At 34.7% G+C, this 12,278-nt stretch overlaps 1 protein-coding gene across 3 annotated transcripts; it reads right to left on the reverse strand.

The window, feature by feature from the left end:
- Nucleotides 346-10,031, reverse strand: LOC107604832. Of its 3 annotated transcripts, none has more exons than XM_016306535.2 (7): nucleotides 9,641-10,031; nucleotides 8,158-8,218; nucleotides 5,380-7,134; nucleotides 5,011-5,262; nucleotides 4,383-4,463; nucleotides 2,323-2,916; nucleotides 346-580 (listed from the first exon to the last, which is right to left on the reverse strand). In XM_016306535.2, exons 3-7 carry the CDS (start codon nucleotides 6,652-6,654, stop codon nucleotides 527-529), a joined length of 2,256 nt encoding a protein of 751 aa, XP_016162021.1. In that variant the 5' UTR covers nucleotides 6,655-7,134; nucleotides 8,158-8,218; nucleotides 9,641-10,031; the 3' UTR covers nucleotides 346-526. The 3 variants fall into 3 exon arrangements, with proteins under 3 accessions (XP_016162021.1, XP_016162020.1, XP_020960531.1); XM_016306534.2 differs by having other exon boundaries at nucleotides 8,086-8,218; XM_021104872.1 differs by lacking the exon at nucleotides 8,158-8,218.

The raw sequence follows: 12,278 nt of genomic DNA on the forward strand, positions 1-12,278 counted from the left end.
ATCACAATCCATGGACAGTTTTCATGCACTTATATCGATTATTGGTGGGTAATGAGTCACTACAATTCCCATTTTAATGTTTGATTCCAGCCCATAAAATAATTCAGAGTTAGCAAAGTTCCATGAAGCATTTTTCAACATCCACCAACTTCTCATCACATCACAACTGCCTTAAATTAGGCGCCGAGGCTTGGAACCATTGGCAGAATCTGCTGCCTCACAAGGAGCTACACAAGGGTTCGAATCCTGAGTGAGCTCAGGAAGTTATAGAACCCATAGTAATAGTGAGGGGTGTGTGTGTGTTGCGTAAAAGACCAAGAAAAAACTGCCTTAAATTAGGCCAGCAATTGAAAATGGTTAACCCATTGAATTATTGAAATGGTCAATTATTTACAAGAGAAAAGAGGGTTAGTGCCAATTTTCCCCTTTTTCAAAGGACATGATTCATGTAAAGACATGTAACTATGTACATACAAGTGGGTCAACAAGAAGCAACAAGCTTTTTGAGAGGGTAAACTATAATTTTTCAGTTGATGTCAAAATATCTTGGATCTTCAGGAAAATGGTATTCCACGTTTAACTGCCAAATGAACCGCAACAAACTGTTAGACTAAGGGCAAACCCAAAATAAATGCACCTATAGTACATATTATTAGACTCATATAGAATAAGAACACAAATCAACCACATCAGACAAACATTAGCCAATAGATCAGCTACCTTACTCATTCTACCTGGGAGAAACCAGAGCTTACATGTAACAATTTGTTCAATATCTATTATATATTACTAATTTTACAATCAAAATGTATCACACGTCACTCTCTCATTACAATTGAAATCAAATCTTCTCCCCAAAATTAAAGAGTTTTCCCCTCCTCTCTCTCTCTCTCCCTTTCTCTATTTCTCTCATTCCTTTACCAACTCTATCTCTCTTATATATCATTATCAATGACTAATTACGAATTTGACAATCAAAATGTACATGACATTCTCTAATTGCATTCAAATTAAATTAAAATTGAAATATAGCTATATTATATATTATATTTATATATTCTTACATTAAATTATATTCTTCCAAATTTTAGATAACGAATGTTAAAATTAATTATTAGTAAAAAATTAAACTCTTTCATATGAAAATAATAACTAAAATATTTATTATTTAATTTTTTTATCTACAAAGACCCTAGTCTTCTTAGTTGACAAACTTGTGTCCCTGGTGACCTTTTTGTAAAAGTAGTTTAATGCTATAAATTTTTTGTACTATAATCTATAATGTTAGAACTAATGTAGTTTTAAAATATTTATATTCCCGTAATGTTATTACGGGTACTAGTTTTACATAAAAAGCAAACACATTGAAAAGGAATATATTGTCAAGACAAAATTGGATTATTGCTACAGAAAATCCTTGTACATAACTAGTGGGACACTATTATTGAGGTAGTTATATGCCTCAGAGAATGAGTGGGTTATAAATAGAAATGAGAGGGAAAGGGAAAAGGAATGAAGGAGAATAGGCAGTTTAGAGTTATGGCGAGAAGAGGGAAATGTGAAGAAATAAAACTTTATCTCGTTGGTACTCCATCTGATTTGATGGATGCGGCAGCCCAATTAATTGAAAAAAAAAATCAGAAGGATTTTGAAGTGGGAAATTGAGGAAGAACATCTGATGAAAACAAATGGATATAGAGATAATCTACATGAAGAAACTATAGTATGAAACAGGAGAATAAGCACTGTTAGGAACCCAAGCAATCATAGTGCAGTGAGTAGCAAATGGAAAAATGGACGAGACCAATAAGGAATAGAGGGGTGATGAATATTTGTAACTGAATTTGCCGAGTTGGAACTGAAGAGAGGTAGTTAAAACAATATAAGGGACTTTCTATCTTGAAGGCTCAGCAAGATTGTATATAGATTTTGATCAAATACTATCACACTCAAGGGAGTTGATCAATACCGGTTCCCACAAATACTCACAATTTGACACATACATCCATCGTTCAAAGCTTGAGTAGTCACATGATTAGCAACGGAATGACTTGTGACTCCTAAGCCAACTATTTGTGTAATTCAAAGTTTCAGTTTCAGTTTATGTCATATGTGCATTGAACTCCTACATACCACTACCTCGTCATGGAATAAATACCCCTAAAAGAGAAAGACAAACCAAAAGCAAGAATAACTACAAACCTAAAAATGTAATCTAATAATTTTCCATGCAATATGAAGCCGCCATATTGCTTTTGACAGATCTAGTATGATGTGCCACAGAAAGGTATGCAGTGTGTGAAAGCCAAAGTTAGAACATACCTTGCCCTCATCAGCATCCGAATGACGTTGAGGGAACACAACTCTGACATCATTATATAAGTAGAATCTCCGCTCCCCCTCCATATCCAATCCAGCTTTTTCTGGAATAGAATTACATCTGCCTTTTGGAACTGTTTTACTAGTCCTTTTAGAAAATGGGCATATAAAACGGAGGTGAAGAGCATAACGTAATGGACGGGCACTATTAGAATTCTCATTGACCTTTGCACAGGAATTCAGTGATTTCCCTGATTCGTCACATGTTTTGTCCCACCATTCCTTACTTTCAGTTTTTTTCCCACATTTGCCTATCATTTCCGACATGATCTGGTTTGGTGTTTGCTTTTGCTTGGAAGAATACTCATTCTTTATTAAATCTTTCAAGCTAGAGCTCTTTCTGTTGCTTTGGTTTGTAGATTTTAGTTTATTTACAAGATCAACTGCATCATCGTGCTTTACTTCTCCATTGCATGAGATGTCACAATGCTTTTGTTCTTGTGGCACCGTTCTATTATCCAAACCTGCTAAACCTTGTTTCAACTGGGGGGAAGTGGAGCTTGATGACTCAAGGGTAACCTTCTGGCGCAAGAATGTCTACTCAGAGAAATCACAAACATCAGAAATTGATGAACGGGAAAACTTAACATAATAATATGCACAAGAGCAAGCATCCTTTGGAAATATTCATCAATATGAGCAGGGGAAAAAGAAATCAGTTCATCACACTCTCTTATAAATTAGACTGCAGTTTAATTATTCTATGCTAAGTTCATATTTATAGGAAATACAAATTGAGAACACCATTAATGCACATGGAATATGGTAGCAAGGATAATTGCATGAAACACTAACATGTGTAAGACATTCGTCACATGTTTAATCAAACTATATTTTTTCATCTTGGATACATTTTAGATACAGCATGGGCACAATCTGAACATGAAACTCTAAAATGATCTTGGATAGAGTCAATTAGAAGTTGAAGATTAATAGTATTTCTGTCAATGATCTCGATAGAAAATAAATCTAGTCAAATACCCATCCAATTTGCAAAGTCCTATCTCATACTCAGATAATTAAGACCATTGTCTCTGTTTCCAAACTGAATCCTAGGCAGATTTAGTTATCAGTCATTTCCTTTACTTCTCCATGTATTTCTACGTGCCTAGTTCTACCGAGATCAACTGATAGGCGTTCTCTAGAAAAATAGCTAAATATTGTAAATTTGACACCCATTAATATTTGAACAATTTGGTACGTCTCTCTATTGATACAATGTACCAATATATTTAGATGTGGCAAAAGGACAAATTGACATCTCTCCGCATCTTACGAACATTGCTCAACACTCATAAGAAACACACCCTGGTAAACATAAACATGGATCTTAGAACCTAGCACGTATTATCCCATCAGTAATGTCTAATAAGTGAATAAATATTGCGCTCATAAAACTTTGCGTGGCTTCAGACCTGAGAAGGTCTGATCTATAATAGGGATGCCATGTAAAACTTCCTACTTCAAATGGATTTAATACTCTCTGTACATCAAACAACACCTATTGTTTCTTTTAAAGGAAATTTATACCCATCGCCCAAACCGCCAAAGTAACAGGAAACCAACACACCTTGCCATTTTCAATCTCTACATTTTCCTATCAAGGAGATTAATTCCAATTATGTTGGTACAATAATTATGGCTTAGTAGTATTTTCTACTTTGCCTTTTCAAGACTTAATTTCCATTTGGCTATGCGGTCTTGTTTTAATGCTTGTTTGATATTTCAGTGATGCTAAGACCATTTAATGAGTCTAGCGAATGATTCGCAATTAAATCTTATTAGTGGTTTTTGTTCTCTCGGACCCAAAAAAAATATCTTTAAAATATGACCAGACTGAGGCAATCACCCCATAGCATATCAAGGAGATGTAGACTCCTCTACCCACCTCGCAGTGCTCAAGCAGGTATGATGGAGTTCAGAGCAAAAATTTAGCAAAATTAGAACAATTAGGCACTAGGAGCAAAATATCAACATTAAATTGAGATTGTGGTAAATCTTACTTTGGTACCAGCTGGCATGTCACTCAAATCATAGTTGCACAAGAAAGTGTGAAGGGGAGTCTTTTCTGGATTGCTTAGCACCTGAATAGAACAATTGAATATTCAAATGTAAGGCTAAGCCTATTACAGTAGGGAAAAAGACTAAGTCAACACATAAGTCAACTTATATACTGGACATATAAACAATATTACACTATGAGACGAGAAGCACAACTGCAGCACTACTTATATGTTTGATAGAAAGAGGATTTGGGGAGTAAACTCCAAAATCCAAATACATCTATCATTTAAAATGTCTTTCACACCAACATAGCATTAAAGAAGATATGCTTATATAAACTAAACAAGTCACATTTTAGAGAATACAATAAAAGAAAGCTGTAAATTTTCATCAACTCAGATGATCATAGGTGTATTTTCTTGACACCTACTTCTTGCACCACCAAAATCACATGAAGATATCAGCCACACAATTGTGGCACATAATCTTTTATTTCATTTTCCACTAAAGGTGTCGTAATATCAGTGCATTATAAGATGATGACTCAAACAGGTGAATTGAATCCACTCAGATCCAAGAGTTAAAAGTTAAATATGCTAAACAAATAAGTGCATCAATAATCAATACCAGTTGTATCCGTCCTTTCATTGGAATACGTAAACGGCTTTTGACAAGTTGTGAATCATCATTGCTAAGTCCTCGTTTCAACAGTTGGCCTCTAAACATGTTTGATGAAGAATTTTGTGCAAGATCTATTGATGCATAATACAATAGATAGCAATCACCATCAACACTAGTAACAGAAAATGGAAGCTTCTGTGATTTAGGAGAAAAGTTTCCACCGGTAATACTTAGCACAGCAAGAAAACCATCGATTCTCTACAAATATATAAAGAGAAACAAGCAATCAAAAGTCAGTGGCTTTACACTTTTCAATATAAAGTTCAGCATCACGGATAAGTTCACTTCAGTATAGTAATTAGCATATATACAAACCTTACTAAGATTTCCAGATAAGAAGCGGCCAGATAAAAGAGACTCCTCAAATGAACCGACCAAAGACCTCCTGACTGAGAGACCACTCAAACTTCTAGTGAACCTCATGGAGTGTGACCGAGGGGCTGATTCACGAGATAATTTCCAACCCATGTCAGCAACATCATCCAGAGAAGAAGGACAGAAATCTTTGCACAAGAAGCCGACATCTTCAAAAGATTTGGATGCAATGCCGAAATCATCGTCTTTCTGATTTAACGTAACACACGAGATAGAATTGTCATTTGAGTGCTCTAAGCTCTTTAAATTTGAGTCACAATTCTTGACCTGCTCTATCAAACTCCTAGATTCACCAGTAACTTTTATTCTTTCAAGTAATTTAGGACCCAGAGGAGACAAAGAAAGAGGAGAACTCAAGTTTTTAGGAGATATGGAAATTAAGCCACTTTGTGACCTGACCTGGCTTAATTCGCTAAAGTGATCAATTCCAACAGTAGGGGAACTACCCTGGGATAGTAGCCCTTGACATTCATGCAAAGGATCGTCAATTATCAAATTGGATTGTGCACTCCGTTGCATTGGTTTTTGCTCCAAACAAGTTGTGAAGGACCAAGAAAGCCTTGTATGATTGATACTACTTCCAATATTCGCCTTCTTATAGTCTTGTGCAACAGAATTTCTGACACTTTCATTCTTGACAAAAGAGCCAGTCGTGTCATTTCTGGAGCCAATGTCAAGAAGGTCGCCTTTGAAATGACTTGGGGAGAGCATACTGCTAAGTGGGGATAAAAGTCGCTTCCGCACCAACGAATTCGCAGTTTCACTGTCATTGGCTTCAACATCAGCAAAAGTAGAATTAAGATTCGTAGCTGGAACTTCAGCCAACCCATCTGTTAGAGAACTTGTTCGACCTGATTCAAAACCAACCACCCTAGAAGCAGGAATATGAACACTTCGTCCACTTTTGGATGAGAATTGAGTTCTATCCGATGAACCAATCTTCAAACTATGCACATTAGAAGTGACTTCCATGGCTCCCCTATAAAATGTGTTATCAGGGACATTTGAACTCTCTACAGAGGAATTCTTCGGGAAATGATCAAATGAAGATCCAAGAGTGTATGCAGCCAATCCACTAGTGTTTACACTGTTCATGCTGCTCATAGTCGTACCAGAAGGGCTTGCTTCAGAAAACTGTGGCATGCTACTTAAACTTGCACCTGAAGGTGCAACGTTTTCAGCAGTTCCACACAGAGGTATTTGTGGCAAGCCCATCTGAACTACCTAACTCGGCAATGTGGATGCTGATCTGCCCAGATGAATAGCTCGATTGAAACAACCAATGTGATCCCTCTTGTTTTAAACGATCATCATTTCACCATTTGCCCATTTTACCACACAGTCACGGTAACACCAACTATCTTCAACTACCAAGGGCAATCCTAGCTTTCCAAACCTACCAGTTTGTCTAATCAACCATTTTATGCTACCCTATTAGTAACTACAATGCAACTCCTATCATTCTAATCAAGTACTTCTAAACCTATAGGAAGTTCCTAAACATTATGTATCCATCCGAGGCATCCACATGGGAGACAACAAAGCTGACATTTCCTTCACAGGGCACACAAAAAAAATCAAGGACGTGAGTCTATGCATCCAAGATCTATAACAGGTACAAATCTCTCGACCGCCATACTGATAACAAATGAAACCCAAACAATTCATGGCGGGCAACAAATTTAGTGCAGATGCCTGAAACAACAGTATACACCAATCAGTTCCCAGTGTTCTCAAAGCCACAAGAAGCACATAAAAACAATACACATGAACATTACATATCTATCGAATCTCACATCATTATAATTGGAACACAAATTATCAAACTTGGGAAAAGAATGAACCAAACTCTCATTGATCAACAATCTGATGTAAAAGAAAGTGAGCAATCAAAGTGGTAAAACATAGAGCAAGTACCCTCAAAAACCATTGGTCTCAGACAAAAACTTGAAGCTAAAATTTAAAGTTATCAATGCTCAGAACCAAGAAGATTTCTTTTGAAACAATCAAACACAAACAAAAAGAGGAGGGGGGGCATAAAAAAGGAGACACAAAGATTATAGAAAGATTACAAAAGAAAGAAAGGAAACGCTAACTTGCAAGGCACACATTCACCACATGAACCCTCTTCTTAGCTTTTGAGTTTGTCATCTACCACAAGCAACGGCGTAATTTTTTTTATTTTAATTTTTATTATTTGTCCACCTATGTATTTATTGTTTGTTCAACGGAACAAGAAAAAGAAGTTCAGAAATAAAAATAAGATTGACAACCTCATAAACCAAAAATAAGAAATAAAAAATTTCAAACCAAGTCCAACAAGATGCAAGATTGATGATGATCAGAATCAGAATCATCAACACAATAATAAAAATAAAATAAAAGAACTCATAAAACACTCCAAAGAAGGCTGGTAACATAAGAAGAATCTGGAAGATAAATCACATCAATAACCCACATTTCTAAGACTATAGACCAATCAAGAATAAAAATATTAAAAAAGAAAAAAGCAAATTGGAAGAATAAAAGAGGGGATTAAATAAAAAAACGGGTTCTAGAAATTAAAATTTTGGTTGATTTTATTATATATATTTGAGGGATTTGGGTTCTTGGCATTGCATGTGAGAAGTCCTATTATCCTATTACCCTAGCACGTCTTAGGTCCAACACAGAGGGAAACAGTTGAACACTTGGACTGCTTTGTTGAGTGGCACGTACCCCTCTGCCAGCTTCTAAATGGCATTATATCTTGAAACTATCCTCTTTCATGAGTGATAACCTGCACCAAACCAGTTTGGTAATTAGAGTTTGTCAACTATCAATATCCAAATTTGGAATTTAAATACCAAACAATTCAACTGAGTGTTCTTAATGCTACAAGACTACAACACTTGGCTAGAATTTCATAGTTTGGCAAGGAGGAGCCTAAAGAGTTAAAAATCAGCAATGACATTGATGGAAGGATATTGTTGTAGCTTTGGAGGACTCTGAGTAAGTTTTTTATCAAGATTTTTATCCAACTAATCATATTCAATTTGAGTTTTATAAGTGACTAGTATTTGTTTACTTATAAGGCAGACAATAGTCTAACTGATCCATATTTGGAGATTTTGCTGATCAAATATTGCCTCACTTTGACAAAGCTGGTAGTGATCGTCTTATTGTAGTGCTGCAATTGTTCAAAGCCAGATAATACAATAATGAGGTGCTAAAATGGCACTTCTATTTGATTATATGTTCTTATGCCTCAACAAATATTATAGAATTGAAAAAAGTTCTTTGTTCAGGCAAGGTCAGCATATATAGTAGTTATTATGCCTCAAAGCTCTTTTCAATCAGGATATATTTCTGAGGTGAATGAACTCAAGAATAGGCTACTTATGAGTGAAAGTGAAACTCCTTCTCAAAGTTGGGTTAAGTTTGGGAGTGCTTTTAGGGAATTCTCAAAATAGTGCACAATGTTATTCTAGGCATTCACCCTGACTGCTGCAAGACTGCAAGTTACTCCAATTGTTTGCTTTTTATCTTTTTTGGATTTCAAGGGGAAAAGGTGAAAAGCATATAACTAAGTCAAAAATTAATAAGAGTTCATACGTCAAGATAAGAACCATTGAGGTACCTCCCGACAACCAGACCGATTCCTAGAACTCAACATTCCGAGCTTCACATCTCTGGTATACTTAGTACCAATCCCAAACTCACAAACCACCAGGGCATCAATCACTTTTTTTTTTTTTACTCTACTTCACCTCTTCATGGAAGAATTACACCTTGAGTAATATGAATGACAACATGATAAAGAAATAACATTCTTTTCAATTTTCATCTTTGCTTATAAATCTCACTCATTAAGTTGATAAAAATTTCATCAGTTCTGTTTATCTATTTAATTGTCCCAGCATATGAAGACAATTACACAACAGCTATGATCGATATGCCATAACTTGCAGGAATAAGACATACAGTAAATAAACATAATTCCCTGGATGTAAAATTGGGGGTTGCATCCAAATGGCTAACTTAAACCCCAAATCTTCAACCTATCGCTATGCACCCAGTCCTCATGTTAGAATAGATTAATAAAAAAAACAAAGCTAAGTTGATGCTTCAACTCTTCAGATTATGATCGATCTGCTGCATTTGTTAAGTAGCAAATTGTTAATCAAAGGGGAAAAAAAAAGGCAGAAGCATTGTGCAATACCTTGCAGCAAGAATACCACAGGCTAGGGCAGAATCAGAACAGAAGATCGTCGGCAATAGGCAAAGAAGAGTAGCAGAGCGGCGGCGATAGAAGCAGAAGAAGAGTAGAACGGCGGAAGAAGTGAGCAGCAGAGAGAGAGGCGGCGGTGGAGGTGAAAAGAGAAGAGAGAAAAGAAATAAGAATTTGGAGATGAATTAGAATTGGGGTGTGTTGTGCATAGGGTTTGGTTTCTGTATTGATTTTTTGGGCTTGCAAGGAAAGTGTGGCGTGTTAGGTGGTGTTAATGTGTGAGGGAAGAAGACCCATGTGTAATGTGTTATGTGTATGTGTGTGCCCACAGCAGCCTCATTCCCTGCCCCATGTTTCTGTTTATAATACCCAAATACAATGCACCATCATCTCCACCACCACCGCAAGACTTTTTGCTTTGCCTTAATTAAATCGGATTTGTTTAATATTACTATCATAACTAAATCCAAGATTCTTAAATCGGAACGAGTCCTTGAACCGATAGAGTTAAATGTTTAAAAATTTAAAATTTCAACCCAAATTCAATTAGATATAATAAATAGAACAAGTTACTAGTCACCAAAAAAATAGAACAAGTTACTTAAATAAATTATTTGAAACTAAATTTATCATATTACAATTTTTTAATACCAAAGGAAATTACAATTTTTTTATTCGTTTAAATGCACATCTAAGCATTTTTGTATCCAAGTCCAACTAAACAGGCTCAATACAAAAAGAAAAAAAAAAAAACTACTCTCATTAATGAGACCCATGTTACACGCGTTGAAAATTCCCAAACGTTACCAATTCAATTCACGCTAGAATATGCAAAAATATTCGTTCTTCTAACTCGAAATTGCAACAAAGGATTTTTAAATCTCTCTCAAAATATCTCATAAATCGTTCAAATTCTCTGTAGAAACTACTGCAGAATTGGGTAGAGCATTTGAATTCATTAACAAAAAACACCAAAAATAAGAACAAAGATTTCAAAAAGGCACTGAAAAAACTATTGTTATTAAGTTCAGTTAATTTTTCGCGTTTCTTCTACTTCGAGTTAAGGTTTAGTTGATCGAGTTCGTTTTATTTAGTAGAATAAGTTTCTCTGATTCCATTTTTTTTTATTTTTCTCCGTAACTAAGGTATCGAATGAGACTGTGTTGTTAGTTTATTGGTTCTGATAAATAATTTGGTTCATCTCTTAGTTTAATTGAGTTCATTTGCATGCAAAAATGAATTGAAATGTGATTTTCTTACTGATTGAATATTTATGAAATTTTGTTCAAATATGATTCATTTGTAAATTGTGTTAGGTTTACTTAAGTATTGACCAAATTTGTTATTCCTTAAGAAATTTAAGTTCATTCTTAGTTTAATTTACGTTCATTTGGTTTGATATTGCTTGAATTTGATGAACTTTTTCATGTGGTGTTGTTTGGTTAGTTTTTGTTCAAATCTAAACCAAATTTGGTTCATTTGTGAATTAACTGAGATTCACTTGATGCTGCTGTTAAATTAATGATTTCAATATGTTTTTCTTACTGAATGACTCTTTATGACTTTTTGCTCAAATTTGAACCAAATTCGGTTCATTTATGTATTGAGTGAGATTCACTTGATGCTACTGTTAAGTATTGACCCAATTTGTTATTTCTTAAGAAATTTAAGTTTATTTCTTAGTTTAATTTATGTTCATTTGGTTTGGTTTCGCTTGAATTTGCTGAACTTGTTCATTTGAGGTTGTTTCGTTAGTTTTTGTTTAAATTTGAATCAAATTCAGTTCATTTGTGAATTGAGTGAGGTTCACCTATTAAGTATTGACCAAATTTTTTGTTCCTTACAGCAAAAATGAAAAAGATAACCATCTCAAAAAAGGAGAAGCCGCATTATAATGTAAGCATATACACATTAAATCAACTCTATTTTTGTAGTATAAATATATCAAAACATAACGTTTCAAATCCTTATAGAAAACTCACGATTTGAGATGCTCAACAAGATCAATATCTATGGCGTTTACCAAATTGAGTGTAGAAAAAAACTATTATTGAAGAAATGGGATTCGGTGCACTGAGATATATCCTAGAATTGAATGTCTTTCACAAGCTATTGAGGGAATTGATTCATTGCTTTGATCTCTATCATGGATGCTTGGACACTCGCTATGGCAAAATCTACATAACCCCTGCCAAGATAAGAGATGCGCTGGACATAAATTTCGGTGGTATTATACTTTCCATCTTTTATATTTGTATTTTTCTTTTTTGATCTTTTTATTATTTTTATATTAATTTATTTATATTAAAATATTTCAGTTCATTCATTCGGTATTGACAAAAAATTTCATTCCTTAAGTAATTTCGGTTCATTCCTTAGTTTATTTGAGATTCATTTGGATACAGAAAATGAATTGAGCCTTTTGACTGATTTGTTTATAATAAAATATTGTAAAAAATTATTTTCCTGAAAAAGTTGAATACAGCAAACTGAATGAGTAGCAGAAGGAGATTGTTGACAGCTTCAAAGGTGTTACTTTGATATTTTTGACAAAATCTGTAATTGATATGAGTGTTGAAGGGGAGGAAAACTTACTGAAATTCAAGATGACTATCATTGTCTTCGTCCA

This window comes from Arachis ipaensis, chromosome B06 (assembly GCF_000816755.2).
Source record: "Arachis ipaensis cultivar K30076 chromosome B06, Araip1.1, whole genome shotgun sequence".
Taxonomy (NCBI): Eukaryota; Viridiplantae; Streptophyta; class Magnoliopsida; order Fabales; family Fabaceae; genus Arachis; species Arachis ipaensis.